The sequence below is a fragment of the Lepidochelys kempii genome, chromosome 3, assembly GCF_965140285.1.
Source record: "Lepidochelys kempii isolate rLepKem1 chromosome 3, rLepKem1.hap1, whole genome shotgun sequence".
In the NCBI taxonomy this organism is placed as follows: Eukaryota; Metazoa; Chordata; order Testudines; family Cheloniidae; genus Lepidochelys; species Lepidochelys kempii.
In genome coordinates this window covers 154,703,262-154,722,610 of record NC_136382.1, presented here as the reverse complement: position 1 = coordinate 154,722,610, position 19,349 = coordinate 154,703,262, and the positions used below count along the sequence as shown (strand labels likewise).

The 19,349-nt window shown below is 43.6% G+C and overlaps 1 protein-coding gene across 2 annotated transcripts in view; it reads left to right on the top strand.

Annotated features, from left to right (window-relative positions):
- Window positions 1–19,349, top strand: part of SUPT7L (SPT7 like, STAGA complex subunit gamma) — a 19,911-nt gene extending 562 nt beyond the window's left edge. Inside the window, exons 2-5 of one of the 2 annotated variants that reach the window (XM_073338590.2) lie at window positions 251–845; window positions 9,170–9,494; window positions 12,189–12,426; window positions 18,959–19,349. In XM_073338590.2, the coding sequence (XP_073194691.1) occupies window positions 433–845; window positions 9,170–9,494; window positions 12,189–12,426; window positions 18,959–19,221 (1,239 nt within the window). In that variant the 5' untranslated portion in view covers window positions 251–432 and the 3' untranslated portion in view covers window positions 19,222–19,349. Of the gene's footprint in view, window positions 1–245; window positions 846–9,169; window positions 9,495–12,188; window positions 12,427–18,958 lie in introns of both variants that reach the window. The other variant, XM_073338589.2, reaches the window with a different exon arrangement.

Sequence of the window (19,349 nt, the reverse complement as noted above, 5' to 3'; positions counted from 1 at the left end):
TGGCGTACTGAAGAAAGATTGATGTGGCGTGCTCAGATGACTGATCACCGAACACCCCAGAAGCTAATTCCATACACACACAGTGGATTTGGGACCCACTGAACTTGTAAACTTCTGAAATTTCCCCCTAGACAGGGCAGATTGGGTTGTCAGGTCTTCTGTGAATTCTTCCTTTAGGTCAGGGAGAACTAAAGTCTGCATTATAAATATGAAACAACCTTACATCTGTCTCTCTTTTTCTTAAGAACAGCACCATCTTGCAAGTGTTCTGAAGACCATACTTCTTTTCAGCATGTCCTTGAATGACAAGTTGTTGCTGTTGATAACTGGAAGGGTGATTGGAGTTTCCTAACTCCTTTGTTTCTTCTATCAAAAGCCCACTGTCTTCTCAAAAGTCTGTTACTTTAGGTACTATACCTTATTTGTGACAAAATGCTGCGATATTGGGGTGAGATTCCAGTGTCGACCAGTCAGGCCAACCGTAGTTCCTTTGATTTGCTTCAGCGGGAGTTTCGCACTGTGGAAGTCCAGGATCCTCCATTACATCAGCCCTCTGCAAACAAGCCCAGGCCACCCACCATGCTGGACATCCCCTCGGAGCCCTGTAGCCTCACCATTCACACCATTCAGCTCATCCAGCACAACAGACGGCTGCGCAGCCTCATCGCCATGGCTCAGGCCCAGAACCAGCAGCAAGTGGAGGGCATAAAGACTGATGAGAGCGAGCCTCTGCCATCCTGTCCTGCCTCCCCACCCCTCCCTGATGATCTGCTTCCTCTGGATAGCAAAACCCCCAAAATGCCATTTCAGCTAAGGCATAGTGACCCAGAGAGCGACTTTTATAGGTGTGTTGGTGTCACATTGGATTAAGTCTCTGCTGCAGTGAAGTCAGGCAAATTTATATGTACAGAGTCAGTCAGATGGATCCTTTTTGGGGAGTATTTATCTCAGAGGATCATTAAGGAGGGAGGGAGACTAAGGTCAGAAATCCTGAATTCTACTCATCTGTATTCATTTCCTATCTGTAAAATGCAGTTAGCAATTCTGATTTGTGTCTCAACAGGGTGCAGCTTAGTGTTCATAAATGTGTTTTGACATCTGATGGAAGGAGCTATAGAAGTTCAATTATGGGTTGTCACGGGAGATAGTCTTTCATCTTTAGATTCCTCATTTAAATCCAGTTGCTGATTCAAATCCAGTTTAGTTTCATAATGGCTGAAAGTCTATAAGCCTTACATATAAGCATTTGGCTGTTCAGTGGCCTGTAATGATGAAAGTAGTTGATGGTATCCCTCCAGTTCCTAATGGCTACACAACATAAACTTCCCTGCATCACAGTTGGCATTGTTCTTGATAATCTCAGCAGAGAGGTTGAGAATTGTATGGTCATGGACACTGAATTCCCTTCTCCCTAAAACTGGCTTTTCCAACAGAGGGAAAGTGAGACAGTTTGTAGGAAACTTATATTGCCTCTGCTCTACCTGTTCTTTTGGGGGTAAATAATAGGGGTCCATCTCTGGGGTTTTCCAACAGCAATCTTTATTTTGCCAGCACTACATTAACAAGAGAAAGTGCTTTTTCTACAGGATGCTGAGGTTCTTTACAGACTGTAGAGTTTTATTTACAGAGATCACTCTCACCCTTATAATACAGTATGTTCTTAGGTGGAATAAGGTAGCAGCCACTCCATACATGTTGTAGGAGAGAACAACAACTTCTATTGAATTAGGGGAAGTTTAGGTCAACAGAAAGTGATTAACCCATTGGGTTCAGATAGGACCCCAGGGTTAACACCCTTCCTACTCCTGCTGTGGGATCTTTAATGACCACAAATGGCTAAGAATTCTACTTTGTCTTACTTGAAAGTGGAGCTGGGTGACAATTTTCAGCCAAAACTTTTTTCCAGTGAGAAATGCAGATTTAACAACACCAAAATATTTTTCCAGTTTGTGTAGATTTTGCCAAATTGTTTGGTTTAAAAAAAAAACAAAAAATGAGAAAAAAAATCAATGTTTTGACATCTTCAGAACAATATTGTGGTTTTTTTATTTGAAACAATTAAAACGAAATCAAAACAAAATATTTCGATTTTGCTGAAACTAAACAATTTGTTTGGCTCCTAACAGATGTTTGTTTGGATTTGCTGAAAATTAACACACAAATTTTTGGTTCAACCCAAAACAATTTTTTAAAATTGCCAGTGAACTGGAAAGTCCTAGCTGTGGTAATGCAGTGCCCCCCATACACTACATTGGGGCAATGTTTCAGTAATCACTTTGAAAGATCATCATCTTGTAAAGAAAAGGTCAGCTGAATAAAGATAAGACTGGGAAAGCGAACTACATCAGAAAATAGTTTGTTTATATCAAGTTAAATAGTAATAGTAATGTGTACTTCAGTATGGTGCCTTATGCCCTTGTGGTTTATAACTATCAGTGAATCAAATCTTGTAGTACTCTTGCAAAGACTGGCATCATCCCTGTTTTACAAATGGGGAACAGGGACATATGGGTGAAGTGGCTTGTCCAAGGTCACTCAAAAAACATGTTCCCAACAGAGCCTAGATCACGACTCGTAGTCATGTAGTTTAACCATTAGATGCAATTAATGCATTTGCCCTACTGACTTCCTTTTTCAGAGCTCTTCAGGTACCTAAGATGAGAAGTCAAGGGAGGCTTACTTGGATCTTGTTTGATTTTGCATGCAGTTTGCATAGCTAACTCATTCTAACTTGTTTCATTTCACAGATGAGTTAAGCTTTTTTATTTTTTTAGTTGAGCTTTTATTGTAAAGGTTCAAAATATTTTTGATCAGATTTCACTTTGGTTTAGACAAATGTAAATCCCTTTCATGTTTAGAGTAATTAAGATAGTTATTGATAAACAGAACCCCAACCCTGTCCTTGTCTACTACAGTCATTGAGGATGGTTGAGGGAAACAATATTTATAGCAGTTAGACACCAGGGAAAGCTTAAGGACAGAATTGTGAAAAACTGGTGCAGTGCAACTTGGGAGTGACGTGTTTTGTGGATTATAAAGAGGGAGTTTTTAATGGGATGCACTGAATTTGGAGTTTAATGCAAAACATGGTTTAATTGTGTGCCTCACAAAGATTAAACTGTTTTAAACTCTCACAGAACAGGAACTTGAAGGTCCATGTAGTATATGCTTTTATTCTGTTCTAGGCTAGAACAGAGAAAATCTGTTGTATAGACATTTTATGTGAATAAAAATAGCAGCTGCAGTTACACTAGCTAGAATAAAAGTACAAAGGGTGTCAGCCCTCATTCCTCTTCAGTGAGAAAGATGATCATAAACAGAGATAGGGAAGTCTTTTCCTTCTTATGATACAGTTGGCTTTTATGTTTTCCTCTGAAACATCCATTGTGTTCCACTGCCAGAGACGTAGTATCAGACTAATCAGTTGACTGAACTATTTCAGTTCCTTTATCCACTGTAAAAACAGTCATTCTAGAGGAAATAGAGTGTGTATATACACTTACAAAAAGAAAGACTAGAAGGTTTTCATTGGTGTAGGAACTGAAAACAGAGGGTTAAGTTCTCAGCATTAAAGTTTAATGTATAGCAGCATGACAGGGTTGGGACTCACCACCACAGCACCTCCCGCTGGCATGTCTGGGAATTAGCTCTGTCCTCTGCAGGGTGCCTTCTGCTGGTGGTATCCAATCCATCATTTGCTCCCCTATTGGTATCCGGACCCATGTTGCTTCCTGCTCGGCAATGTCTGCTTCTGGTCAGTGCCCCTTAGTCCGTCCTCACACCCTTCCAGGGGTGGGGGGCTTTTAACAACAGTCTTTCTGCTCACTCCTGCTGCATTGGCCAACCACAACCCAAAGTCTAGCCTCTCACATGTGGGGCACATTGCAGTCAGCCAGGTACACAATATGAGGGGAAAGGGGTTGGAGGGGGGGGGGAGACCCAGGCCCACCCACTACTCTGGGTCCTGGACCAGGGACCCTCTAGCAGCAGCCTCCCTGCCCTCCTTCTTGTCTCTTGCTCATCTATCCTCCCTGAACTAATTCCCCTCTGGTCCCTCACACCCTCTAGGCCCTTCCAGTCAGGGCCTGCAGCCTGGCAGGTATTGGGCTGGAGCTCTCCTCAGCTCCTCCAAGCCTACGTTGCACTGTCCAGGTCTTCTTCCCTCAGGAGACAGACCTTCTCCCTTGAAGGTCTAGAAGAGGCTGCTCCTGGGCAGCCTTTATATAGGACTGAGCCCTGGCCCTGATTGGCCACCTCCTGCTCAGTCCTGATTGGCTCTCCCACAGGCCCTCCCTAATTGGCTGCCAGTCTGCACAGCTGCTCTGGCCTGCTCTAGCCCAGTCTCTCATAGGGGTGGGGCTGCTGCCCCACCACAAGCAGACTTATAATTACTGTCTGAGCTGGAGACTTCTACCATAACATGACTGCTAGTTTTCTCTCTGTCTGCCTCCAACTGCCATGGAACCATCTTCAAAAGAGACACAACCTACTCCCTCACCCTCTTCCCACAAAGCATCTCAGATGCCTTTTCTCACTTGTCAGTAGATGGTTTCTTAGCTGGCCTCCGTTGCTGTTCTCTCTGACTCTGTTAGTTGCCTCCCTGACCTTCTAGTTGAGGTGCAGGCTCCACACCCCTTGCGGGTTGGGGAGTGGCAGCAGGCAGGAAGTATCCACTAATGGTTAGGAATTGATTTTTTACAATGGGGTGGCAACTTCAATGGGGAGAATGTGCTGAGGATTAGGATTTCTGATAGTAGCGACTGGGGGATGCAGAGCAGATCAGCCCTCTTCCTCTGGACTAGTACCCCAGTTTATCCCCAAAACCCAGCAAGTTTAGGTATATAACCCACCTGGGAACTAGTCAGTTTTCCAAGGGTGAAATCAGCACTAATTATACCAGTTGCTGGATATCCCTAGACAACTGGGCGCAGGCAGGTGAAAGACAATGGAGACACTAAAAAAGAGGTGTATTCAGAAAGGGAAAAGAGTTCCCTACCCCAGCAAAGCTCTCCTTATTGTAATCATTGTTCTCCAGCACACAGGTTCTCAACCTTTCCAGACTATTGTACCCTTTTCCAGCATCTCATTTGTTTTGTGTACCCCCACGTTTCACCTCATTTAAAAACTACTTGCTTACAGAATCAGACATTAAAAATACAAAAGTGTCACAGCACACTATTACTGAAAATTGCTTACTTTTTCATTTTTACCATAAAATTATAAAATAAATCAATTGGAATATAAATATTGTACTCCCATTTCAGCGTTAGGTATATAGAGCAGTATAAACAAGTCATATGAAATTTTAGTTTGTACTGACTTCGCTACTGCTTTTTATGTAGCCTGATGTAAAATTAGGCAAAAATCTAGATAAGTTGATGAACCCCCCTTGAAAACCTCTTTGTACCCTCAAGGATACATGTACCCCTGGTTGTGAACCACTGCTCCAGCACACTTTGTAACTAATTTAACCTTGTTTTTCCAGCATCATCTTTTGCATGGGGGGAAAATGGTTCTCAAGTAATGGGAATTTTTGCGCCTCATTTGGTAGAAATCAGCTCAGCAGTGTAATGTTTCATAAAATTGAAGTGCTCATGAGAAAGCGGTCTTTTCTTTCCCTAGACCTGCTGCTAGCTCAGTGCTCACCTTTGACAGCCTATGACTTCCTTCCATTATTTTACATGAGTAAACCTCAGTTGTTGCTCCACATATTGAATTGGCCCAATTACTTTCACTTTAACAGGCTAGTTAAACAGGAAAGGGCCCACCAGATTTTCCTTCCTTTAAAGGAAATGGCCTTGCTAGAGAGTGGCTTGGACACAAGAATGTTTCTGATTACTTCATGTGGGGGCAGTAGATGGCATGCTGTCATGTTAAGAGACTGCCACAGAAAATGTGTCATTTTATGAGGCTGGCAACCTCATTCACTCTGAAGGTTAAGTTTGATTGATCTGAGTTGACAGATTTGTCAGTCTGCTCTAAAGTGATATTCTGTACATTATAGGCCCATTGATGGGGATGGGGAAAAAACAACATTTCAGTTTATATATTCTTGGTTTGGGTAGATGGTTTTTCCTCCGTATTGTCTCCTGCAGTGGTGGTCCATAAAAACGTAGAGGTGTTCCTAGATCTTTATGTAGATCTCTGATGTAAGTGAGGATTTATTATTGTCAAATGGGCCAGTATCTCATAGTATTTATGGTAACTGAAAATAGCCTAGATCCTCTTCTGCAGAGATGATCACATTCTAAGCTTTCAAATTGCACACTTGCAAGTCTGGTACTTGCCAACCCACAGTGACTAAATCTTAGGGGTAAAGATTCTTCCGTTTATTCACAGCTATGTGACACTGATTAAGTGTTAAGCAGGCTCAAGTTTGGTTGGTAGCTGGATGACTTCTTAGAAAGCATTAGAAGCTGTAGAAAGTGGCATTCTGCTGTCAAAGTCAGTAGAGATAAGTGTTTAGGAGTGCTGTGTTTCTGGAGATGCCAAATTTTGAATGAGGTGTAAAGCCAAGGTTCTTACTAGTTATGGCCATGTGAAAAAGTAAAATAAAAAATCTTATGGCCTTTTTTGCAGAGGTTTGTTGGTATAGTGACACGTTCAATTTAAAACTCGCTCTTCTACCTGAAAATGTTTTCCTGTTGATACAAGCATGGGCAAATATGAGTATAACTCAAAGGAGTTGAGTGGGGGAATTTTCTCTCTCCCCGCCCCCAGCCCCCCAGTCTGTTTACATTGGACAGCACTTTGTTTATAGGAAGTTTCACTCTTTCCCCTGTATAACTAATTCATTAATCATCTTCTCCTGTTGTTCCTGTGAGGGGAAAAAACCCACCAAAACAAAAACAAACAAAAAACACAACCAGGAAACTATGTTCATAAAAATACAAAAATTGGGATGGATACACAGAGAGAGGCACAGTACCTGGAAACTGTCTGTTTCTCTCTCTTTCTCTCTCTCTAAATGGGTTAGATTTTAGATTGACTATATTCTTTGACCTCAGTGTCCTGGCCACACACTAATTGGGTAATTAGGTTCTTTTCCAGCATTCTTTTTTGTTGCTAAATATTGCTGTGCATTGTTAAACAGTGGCTGGAGGTGGTGGTGGTGTATCCCAAACGGGCTAACTGAATTATTTCTCTAGTGTATTAGTTTAAGCTTGCAAAGTGCCTCATTTGACAGCTAGTAATTATATTTAACCATACCCCTCTACCCACCTAAAAAGAAAGGACCAGTCCCTGGCTTTGACAGTGGTTCTCTCCTGCTGTGGAAGAAAATGGAGAACTAGGCCCCTGTGTTGGTGTTGTAAGAGGCCTAGGGCTCTCCGTGAGCTACTGAAGAGTATGGCAATACAAAAAGGGTACAAAACAGCATGAATGATGCTTGGGCTACAGAGAAACTAGATGATCTTTCAATTGGTGTATCAGAGGGTCTGCTTTCTCCATTCTAAGGCAAATGACATAATTAAATAAAAATCCAGAAGAGTCACTTCACAGAGATTAATAACTAGGAGTTAATGACCTGAGGTCCACACAGCTATTCTTATTCCCCAGGTAATACCTTGAACTGAGGCTTTTCCTGTACTATTAATTGTTTTCTTTAACTTCATTGTTTAAAAGCATTTCATACTAGTGAAAAATGTGGAGTTGTGAACCTGGCAAATGATGAAGCCCTCTAGTTATCCACAGAAGGGTTTTGGTACTGACAGCAATAGTGCAAGTTTCTCTCTCACTACCTGACACACACATACCATGGCTCAGCCCTGTTTTGCGGGGGCCCTCTTTAAGGATCAGAGGGGAGCTGAAGCTCTGAGGTCCATGCATTTTTTCTGAGACTGAAAGGTGCCAGTTGTGATGGATGTTCTATGGTGTAGACACCTGCGTGCTAGGCACTGCAGTGAGACCAATCTCTCATCTTAAGTAAGCCACTAAGCAGTTAGCAGATGATATCTGTAAGGCATCAACTGGTGGCAAGTCATTGGAAACACTGGGTGGTGCAAGTGTTCGTGGAGGAGGTGAGGAATTAGGAAGTTGGGTTTGTAAGGAGATCAGAAAAGGAAACTGATCAGAAACTAAATGTGAAATTGACTGGTCTACTTTAACCACTGGAACTGAGTGAAGTATTAAAAAGCAAACAAAAACCATACCAAGTGAACAGAAACTATGAATTTTAAAGTCTGTTGGGCCAGACACATGCTCTTTTGTCTTTCAAATTCTTCAAAGCTTTTCTTTCCCCTGTGAAACTCTCAAATACTAACCCACCTCAGTAAAAAATTCTCACCCACTCATTACAAGAATATTGTAAATGTTGTAAGCTAGTGGTTCTCAGCCTCTCCCATACTGGGACCTCTCCTACCTTCTGCTTCCCATCTAGCTGGGATGTAGCCAGGACCCCCCTCTCCCATTTAGCAATATGAGGAAGGGCAGTGTGGTCATAACCCCCAAGCTGTGAACCCTTGTTTTAAGACAGCACCTTCCTCTGGATCTTCCAGCATGCTTTGTGTTACATTGCAAATGGTACTGTCTCTCTCTTCCTGCTTCTTCCATAGCACCAAGTGCATTGCTTAGACGTGACATGGAAAAAATGGGCTCGTACCTTTTTGTGTATACTTTGATTTAACAAAGTGTGTGTGCTCTGCTTGGTTTTTGTACATTACAAATTTACATCTTGTCTGTCTTGAAAGCTTCTGTGGATGACTGGAGAGCTAATAGGCCTGTGACATTAGAGATAACAAAGAAGTGAAACCTGATTAAGAGGGGAAGAGATTTGCATTCATGTTGCATTCATGTTGTTAAAACTCCTTTTTTGTGTGTTTAGCACCTGTTTAATTCAGACCTCTGGGATAAAAGCTCTTGGTTTAATTAAGGGCTGAGAAAGCTCAGTCCGCATTTGAGTCACCCAAGGAGTCTTCTAGCATAAAAAAGAAAGATGAGACTTGACATTTTTGATATTTGTAAGGAAAAAAAAAAGCAGCCATAAACCTTCCAGGCCTCCTCCATACATAAGATGCCATAAAGGACCCAAACCCAACTGCATTTCCTTTGCAGGTCAGGTCACCTCTGCTAAATTAAAAGCACAGACCTTTTAACAGTCAACAGTTTTTTCCTCTTCCCCATTTTCCTGAGGTGGGCGAAGGCCTGCTCATGTTGTCCTCTCTGCTTTTAGAGGGAAAGGGGAACCAGTAACTGAGCTGAGTTGGACCTCCTGCCGGCAGCTTCTCTACCAGTCCATGGCCACCATCCTGGCCCATGCGGGGTTCGAGTGTGCCAATGAGAGCGTCCTGGAGACCCTGACAGACATTGCTCATGAGTACTGCTTGAAGTTCACCAAGCTGCTGCGCTTCACTGTGGACCGAGAAGCTCGGCTTGGGCAGACGCCTTTCCCGGACGTAATGGAACAGGTGTTCCACGAAGTGGGCATTGGCAGCGTGCTCTCTCTGCAGAAGTTCTGGCAGCATCGCATTAAGGATTATCACAGCTACATGCTGCAGGTGAGGATAGAGATGTAAAAAATACTGCTTAATGAAAGACACTCCCAGTGCAATCTCTTGTTGCTATATAGAGAACTGTCTGGATCAGTGAGTTAACGTCCAACTAGATCTCTTACTTTGGGGGGGGGGGGGTCAGGGAGGGTTTTAGTAAACAACCAGAAGGCAATAACCTCCCCATGTGGGCTGCTAGGGGGCTAGGAGCGTTGTGGTAGTAGCATGTCTGCCCTCTAAGGGAGGAAGCCCCTTAGTTATCCACCCTTTTGCTGATCTAGAAGTATGCGGGTGGTTGGCCTGGGAGGAAGCTGTGTTTCAGAAAAGTGAGTCAGCTCAATGAAGGAGATAAGGAAGGAAAATTGTTGGGATCTTCCCCATCTTCTTTTCTCCACCAGAAGCTCCCACAACTCGTTTAATATTGAAGAGATCTATTGTTTGAAAATAGATGATCAAACAAGTAAATTCTTCTACAGAGAGAGCCTATTCAAGCAGAGAATTTGTGATTAAATTACATCAAATACTGGATCCATAATTTATCTGATCTTCCATGGATTTGTGTAAACCATCCAACAACAGAAACAGGATACTTTGATTTCCTCAGGTTCTCTAGAGTCTAGTTGAATAGAATGGTAATCATGCAGTGAGTGAGGAGATATGCATAGTACTAGAAAGCCCCTGGTATTTATCAGAATGACGGAGTGCATTAAATAGTGTTCAGCTTGACATGAAACAGTTTCCATGTAAGGAAAACAAAATTCAGAAGAAGAAAAGAGTCAGTACTGATTTATCAACTTGATTTCTATTTCTGTGGGTCACTGGGATGTTTAGCTGTATTTTAGTAATGTAAAGCAGTGAGCACACACAAACCAACCTAATTTTAATATATAGCTCGTGAAATGAGGTGGTTTGTTGAAACTGTACAGAAAGTTCAGTCTGAGAATACGCTGCCATGTAGTTTTTCTGTGAGCTGTTAAACATCTGCTGCCTCCTGTTCCCAGCAGTGGCTGCATTTTTCGGTGAATGCTGAACCAACTCCAGATATGCTAAAGCTCTTTGGAGTGAAAAATGCAATATAAATTTCTGTTATCCCTGCAGGGAGCTGGTTTCTTTTGAACTAGTTTTTCCAGAGTTAAACGCTGGCATATTGTTTTAGTGACATAGACATAAAGATATTCTCTCCTTCATGGACTCGTGTAAATGCTATGAATGTGAAGGAGAATAATATTGAGGCTCATTGAGAGGAGAATTGTACCCCCTGTAGAGTACATGACCTGAGGCAAAATCTGTCTGGTCTGAGCTTCCTAGGGATTTATTCTGTGTTCCCTACCTTGGTATTTGAGAGACTTCTGGAGCAGCTCAGTTGCACTCCCACACTCGTCCTGCATGGCACCCTGTGACTTGCACAGAGTTTGCATAAATCAGAGACCTGCAAATGTCAGTGGCATATAAATTGTTAGTGGTTCTGATGTTTATCAAAAAAGCTACATCATCTGGATTCCTCTTCACTAAAAGATTTTTTTGTTTCAAAAATGCTGATTGTATTGGTTAAAAGACTCTTTTTGCATTATGAATACCTTTTAGTTCAATGTAAATGTTTATAAAACAGATGGACTTTAGCTAGTAATATCAGTCCCCACCTACAGCACTCCCTGCTGTTTTGAGGTCTGGGTTTCCTGCATAGCTGTAACCTAGGGAGGGGGGAAGGGATAGCTCAGTGGTTTGAGCATTGGCCTGCTAAACCCAGGGTTGTGAGTTCAATCCTTGAGGGGGCCGTTTAGGGATCTGGGGCAAAAATTAGGGATTGGTCCTGCTTTGAGCAGGGGGTTGGACTAGATGACCTCCTGAGGTCCCTTCCAACCCTGAGATTCTATGATTCACTACATCTCACTCTTGACTTGCAGTAACCTCTGCTACTTCAAGGTGTGTGTAGATGAGGAAGTAGGTTTTGTTTTAAAACAGCAGTACCACTGCACCTCAGTCTAGACCTGTAACAGTCACTGTAATTCTAACCTGGGCCTATCTGGAGCAAAAGGCTATTGAACATTACAGAAATGTGTGATACAGACAAGTACTAGTAGTAGCTAGACTTAGACTGCAAAATTCACTTAATTGATGGTGTATGGTTGATAAGAACCTAAGTTTCTAGAGGTGAAGGGTTGCTGCTGAATTTCATCCCTATATTCATTTCACTGAAATGGTGGGAGAAAATGTTCATTGCATTTCTGTTGTTGATTGAACAGAAGATAGCCAGGTTCTGTAGGTTGTGATTAAAAATGGTGACAGACAGCTCAGAAGTTAAGTAGTTAAAGTTTAGGAGTGGGACTCAGGACACACATGGGTTCTATTTCTTGTTGTGTCCCAGACTTGCTATGTGTGTGTGTGTGTGTGTGTTAATTTCTGGGCCCCCGTTTCCCCATCTATGAAATAAGGCTGCTGATACTTATTCACCAGACAGGTGTGAATAACTTATTGGAGCCTTAGTAAATTAACCCTGTTGAAGTCCTTTTAAATCGTCAGATGGAAGAAGTTCTGAAAGGACAAACCATCATAATTATTATTAATGTGTATAATCTGCTCGAGTACCTGTTTCCTTTGATTAGAAACCAGTGATCTTTTGGGGAGAGGGAACACTGTAACACAGTTGCTTTCACTGCTTTGTCTGAAAACTCCAGCCTTTGTGTCTCTAATGATTACTGGCAGGTTAGCAAGCAGCTCTCCGAAGAGTACGAGAAGATTGTCAACCCTGAAAAGGCAGCAGAAGATACAAAACCTGTGAAGATTAAGGAGGAGCCAGTCAGTGATATCACCTTTCCCATAAGTGAGGAGCTGGAGGGAGATCTGGCATCTGGCGACCAGTCTTTGCCTGTGGGAGTCCTTGGAGCTCAGAGTGAGCGTTTTTCTGCCAATCTGGAAGTAGAGGCGTCCCCGCAGGCTACAGGTAAGGGGCAGCCTTCTGTTGTAAACACTCCCTCAGCTTTTCCAAATGGCCTCATGTATTTTACTTTAGCAAAGCTACAGCTGATGGGAGTTGTTTTTGGTCATGTGGGAGGAGGGTTCCGTTTTAAATTAAAAAGCAGCAGTGAGGTTTGTTTAAAACCTTGCACAAATACAAGATACAAAACAGGGAGCAAAATGTAATGTAGTTAATGAAGTGCTAGAGATTTACCCCATACAAATAGATTGGAGTATTCTGCAGTAATACTGCAGGATGCAGAGTTTGCACTAATGTTACTCTAATGATAGCAGCCATTGTGCCAGCATAAAAAGTATACAGTAGAAAATATTCTACAGCAATGGCTACAGTCAATGGACGCATGTAAGCCCTTATGGTGTTATATTCTACAGGAGGGGTGGGCAAACTTTTTGGCCTGAGGGCCACATCTGGGTATGAAAATTGTATGATGGGCCATGAATGCTCGTGAAATTGGGGGTTGGGGTGCAGGAGGGGGTGTGGGCTCTTGGATTGGGCAAGAAATGAGGAGTTCAGGGTACAGGTGGGGGCTCCGGATTGGGGCACAGGAGATGGTTAGGGGTTCAGGCTCAGGGTGGCACTTACTTCAAGCAGCTCCTGGAAGCAGCGGCATGTCCCCACTCTGGCTCCTACGTGGAGGCGTGGCTCCGGCCAGGTGGCTCTGCGTGCTGTCCCATCTACAGGTGCTGGCTCGGCAGCTTCCATTGGCCACGGTTCCTGGCCGATGGGAGCTGCAGAGCCAGCACTTGGGGTGGGGACAGGATGTGGAGCCCCCTGGCTGCCCCTACATGTAGGAGCTGGAGGGGGACATACCACTGCTTCTGGGAGCCGCGCAGAGCCAAGCAAGCCCCTAACCCTGCTCCCCAGCTGGAGCTCGAGGGCTGGATTAAAAGGTCTGATGGGCTGGATGCAGCCCACAGGCCGTAGTTTGCTCACCCCTGTTCTACAGTAATGGTTCAAGCACTGCAACTTACAATGATATTACTCAAGTGTTTGCTGCTACTATCATAGAATTATGGTAGTATATGTTTGAATAAGGGTAACCTTCTGCCAATCCAGTATAACGAAGGGAAAATACTTTTGAACACTTGTAAAATGTGTATAAGAGGAGGGCCAACAGACTTTCCTTTTGCATATGAAGCAACAAAAAAAAGCTGCTTTTTATTCTCATTCCTAATGAATAAACAGTTACAAAAAGGATTCAGTTGATTTTCCTTTTTTGAGGTGGTGCCAGGAGTTTACCACTTCCTGAAACGAACAGCACAGGAATAGTTTCACTTGTAATGAGGAGCTTGCCTGAGGATGCCTGTTGCTGGATTATTTGGGGCTTGTTTAGTTCTGCCAGCTGACTGCTGTGGGGAGCTTCTACTTTATTAGTATTCTGTGAAGTTTTACAGTACTGAACACACTAATCAAACTTGCCAGGTAGCTCATGACTCAAGGCCAGAACTTCATGTTATCAAAAAATTGTGGTCCACATTCTTTGATCCAGGAATAAGAACAGGAACACAAATAATGAGGGAAGGGGGAACTGGTTGAGTCAAAAATTGTTAATGGGACTTACAGCTCATTTGTCCCAAGTTGGTAGTGATTGATCATCACCTTCTGACTGCTATTTAGATTCATAGATACTAAGGTCAGAAGGGACCATTATGATCATCTAGTCTGACCTCCTGCACAATGCAGGCCACAGAATCTCACCCACCCACTCCTGCGATAAACCTCTCACCTATGTCTGAGCTATTGAAGTACTCAAATCATGGTTCAAAGACTTCAAGGTGCAGAGAATCCTCCAGCAAGTGACCTGTGCCCCATGCTACAGAGGAAGGTGAAAAACCCCCAGGGCCTCTTCCAATCTGCTCTGGAGGAAAATTCCTTCCTGACCCCAAATATGGTGATCAGCTGAACCCTGAGCAAATGGGCAAGATTCACCAACCAGGTACCCAGGAAAGAATTCTCTGTAGTAACTCAGATCCCACCCCATCTAACATCCCATCACAGGCCATTGGGCCTATTTACCATGCATATTTAAAGATCAATTAATTGTCAAAATCATGTTATCCCATCATACCATCTCGTCCATAAACTTACTGAGTTTAATTTTAAAGCCAGATAGGTCTTTTGCCCCCGCTGCTTCCCTTGGAAGGCTATTCCAGAACTTCACTCCTCTGACGATTAGAAACCTTCGTCTAATTTCAAGTCTAAACTTCCCGATGGCCGGTTTATATCCATTTGTTCTTGTGTCCACATTTGATCATTTGCGTGAAATGGGCTGGCAGCACTCTGTTCCATTCTAGTAGATGAGTGTGCACATCACAAAACCATCACTACAGTTAGCAGCTTCAGCAATGGTAGCGAGGCCTGATTGGGCCATGGAGACTGAACTCCCCTCTTGCTCCTAGAAGTCATCGCTCCAGGTCAGAATTGAGGCACGTTGATTGGCAGTGTGGGAGAATCTTGTACCACTACAGCCTGTATTTGTACCTGTTCGGAATCCACATACAAGTTTCAGTCTGTATGGCTATCAGTCCAGCACCAGGCACCGACTCTGCGTTCTCTGGAAAATTATGAAGAACCCCCACACTCAAAGAACCTGTGTTTTGATTCGTATATGCAACCACCTGAACTCAGCCATTCCCTGCAGAAATAAGTGTTTCACTCAGAAACCCAGTTAAAAGTGATGAGGTCTCTTCTATGAACCTTAATCCAAGTTACGTGTGCACTGAGGGGAGACGTCAGAGTCTAGTGGTTGTTTAAAGAATAACACACTGTTGAGTTTTAAAAAACATAAATCCCTCAGATGTTTTGCTGGGAACTTGTATTGTTTTCTGCAGTGCCTCTGAAATGTGAAGTGCTCTTATTTTGTGTGAGAGGGAATGGTGAACTGATTCATGACTGATTCATCTGAAAAGCTCGGTATTAGCATCTACCACTTGAGACCCAGAGGATAACATACTAGCTGTATATTAAATGCCCTTTGCTCCTCTGATATCAGATTGATGTTCTCTAATTATGAATATAAGTGTTCTATTCCTTTCTGAAAATCCCTGTTCACTGCACAAGGGCCTCTGTGTGCTGGAAACCACATCTCTCTAAAGGAGTCCCACTGTGGAGCTGGGCAATGTTGAGTGCATAACATCAGATGGAGGGAGAGGAAACTACTGGAATTAGGATATGGGCATCTTCAAAATGGGAATGAGCCTATTAGGAAGGCAGCAATGTCCAGTGGTTTGAGCACAAAACTAGGAGCCGGAGGCTCCTGAGTTCTAATCCTGCATCTGAGTATGCCCTTTGTTGTGGTCATGGGCAAATCACTTCATCTCTTTGCAGATGGGGGAATGGAGACAAACATTGGAATACTATTTCCTTGTCATGTTGTGAGAGTGTTGTGAGGATTAATCCGTTAGTTTGTTATGTGCTTTGATGTTAAAGTGCTCTGAAGATGAAATGTCCTGTGTAAACATTAAGTAGTTTTACTCATTGGTGACAACACTCAGTGACAAAGGGAGCTAAAGGGAATAGGCCTTAATGGTGAATCAACATTGGTGAAAGAAGGAAACCCTCCGATTATTGCTTAGATTGGGACTGTAGCCTTAAACCTGAGAGCATGTTAATGATGTATCCTCGTGGTTGAGAAGAGGGTAGATTCACTTGAAATGAACATAATGGGGATTTTTAGTGAAGCTTCTGGACACCAATAGGCCCTGTAGTTCTACCTGGCTGTCTAGCTCATAGAGCAGGGGTGGCCAACCTGTGGCTCCAGAGCCACATGTGGCTCTTCAGAAGTGAATATGCGGCTCCTTGTATCGGCACCGACTCCGGAGCTGGAGCTACAGGCGCCAACTTTCCAGTGTGCCGGGGAACGCTCACTGCTCAACCCCTGGCTGTGCCAAAGGACCTGCCCCCACTCCACCCCTTCCCCTGAGCCTGCCATGCCCTCGCTCCTCCCCCCAGAGCCTCCTGCATGCCACAAAACAGCTGATTGGGAGGTGTGGGGAAGGAGGAGGAGGTGCTGATCAGCAGGGCTGCCAGCGTGTGGGAGGGGCTAGGAGCGGGGCCGGGGAGCTGCTGACTTATTACTGTGGCTCTTTGGCCATGTACATTGGTAAATTCTGTCTCCTTCTCAGGCTCAGGTTGGCCATCCTTGTCCTAGACCAGCATAGCCTGTGCTGCCTGCTGCCCACCACATAGGGTCTCCCTCAGCCCTGGTTTGGGCTAAGCAGTTGTGGAAGGTTTACAATGCAAACACCATTGTGATGTTAATGGAAGGATTCTCTTTGTATAACTGCTAGTAACAGGGGAAGTTCAAAATGTTTGGCTCAGCACCCAGAAGCTTAGATGCTTATTCAAACTTGAGGTAAGCCTCTTGAGTCTGCAAACTAGGTTTGGAAATATCCCAAGCTGGCTTCTTAGTTTGCATCTACATTTTATTTTTCATGTGAATTTAACCCTGACCTCCAGGGACCACATGTGAGGAGCGAGACAGGATTTCAGTCTCCCTTTAGTCCTTGGTTGTTATGCTAAGACTCTCAACAAGGGGCCCAATTAGTATTAGTTGCGGTAGTGGGTATTTTGTCTTTTTTTCTTTCAAAATAAATTTGCAGAAATAACAAAGTCTATAATTATCCCTCTTAAGGACAAAATTAAAATAAAACAAAATCCACCCATCACTGTGTTGGAAAAAAAAACAACTTGGATATAATCTTACACAAAAGGCCATCATAAAAATGAAAAATGGGCAAAGGTTTGGTGGTCCATTAACCCATCTTTCACTGACCTCCTAAAGGACTTCTTGGTGGAAGTTTTGGGAAGAAATTATTACCACCTTTTTATTTTGCATTGTGGTAACACCCAAGAGTCCCAAGTAGACTCTGGACCCCATTGTGCTAGGTGCTATACAAACACCTAGGACGTCACAGTCCCTAACCTGAAGCACTCAGTGTAACTGAAGAGAAGATGCAAGAAAATGAGTAACAAACAATAAGAGGGAAGGGCAGGAGAGAAGATGAAGGTGACTTTAAGAACATCAGACAGTGGCATGGGTGAACAATGTGCATGACCAATAATAATGAAGAATGTTTATAACATTTATTTAAACCAATCACTCTTAAAATTCCTTATGAACTCCTGGTCTCCTTAACAACTGTTCTTCCTCCTTCTTAGGTCATCTTAGGGCTCGCTGCCTAGTTTGTTTGTATTTATTTTAAAGGAACTGATCATTCTAGGTAGGTGCCAACTAGGGATAGTCTGTTTAGAAAGAAAAACAAACTATACCCACAGCTCCCTCAAACAGTGCCTCCCACCATAGAGCATCTCCTCAGCAGGCCTTAGGGAATCACTGAGTAGAGGATTCCCCCATTTCCCATCTCTCACAGAACAGCTTGGAGTCCGGCACTGCTGGCACTTTAGGGCCTGCTGAGGCCATCAAGGCATCACCCCATGGTGATACTGCTGTGTCCTCCAAGGCCAGGCTCCATGGAGAGCCTGGGCATCTTGGGTAGAGCCCTGTGCTCTTGGCACTAGCTGATGCTGCTGAGTTCTTGGAGGATGCCTGGCCCTTCTAAAACTGACTCATTCAATAGCCACACTATCAGAGGCTCATTCACCTGCACATCTACCAATGTGATATATGCCATCACGTGCAAGCAGTGCCCCTCTGCCATGTACATTGGCCAAACTGGACAGTCTCTATGTAAAAGAATAAATGGACACAAATCAGACGTCAAGAATTATAACATTCAAAAACCAGTTGGAGAACACTTCAGTCTCTTTGATCACTCGATTACAGACCTAAAAGTGGCAATTCTTCAACAAAAAAACTTCAGAAACAGACTCCAACGAGAGACTGCTGAATTGGAATTAATTTGCAAACTGGACACTATTAACTTAGGCTTGAGTAAAGACTGGGAGTGGATGTGTCATTACACAAAGTAAAACTATTTCCCCGTGTTTATTCCCCCCACTCCCACTGTTCCTCATACGTTCTTGTCAGCTTCTGGAAACGGCCCACCTTGATTATTACTACAAAAGGTTTGTGTTTTCTCTCCTGCTGGTAATAGCTCACCTTACCTGATCACTCTCGTTACAGTGTGTATGGTAACACCCATTGTTTCATGTTCTGTGTATATAAATCTCCCCACTGTATTTTCCACTGCATGCATCCAATGAAGTGGGCTGTAGCTCACAAAAGCTTATGCTCAAATACATTTGTTAGTCTCTAATGTGCCACAAGTACTCCATGGATGGCTGCACTGAAAAAGAGGCAAAGGGCTTAGTCAGCCCCTGCTCTAAGCAGGAGGTGATCAAAGTAAATACTGCTTTTATATGCTTTGTCTTTTTGTTTCGCAGCTGTTCTATCTCCAACCTTGTGAGCCCAGTCTTAGGGGTTAGCCTGCTCTTGCTCTTTCTCCACTGATCGGGCTGTCCTTTGCACCCGTACATCTGTTCCCATGCACTCTTTACTAGGTGACTGATGAGTACTCTCTCTCTCTCTCTCCAGGTGCCGAGGTCAATGCTTCCCCTCTCTGGAACTTGGCTCAGGTGAAAATGGAGCCTCAGGAAAGTGAGGAGAGCAATGTTCATGGGCATGGGGTCCTAGGCAGTGATGTCTTCGAGGAGCCCATGTCAGGCATGAGCGAAGCTGGGATGCCACAGAGCCCCCATGGCTCCGAGAGCAGTTATGGTTCTCATTCCCCTGATAGCCTGATGGGATCCTCACCTGTCTTCAACCAACGCTGCAAGAAGAAGATGAAGAAGATGTGAAAGGGAAGAGGGCTTTTTTTTTTTCAAATCCTGCTCATGCTTGAAATGAGCCAACAGGCCCTTGGTATCATGTAGACTATAATAAACAGGGCTGGCCCTGAGTTTTGGGGGACAGTCTGTGAAATTAT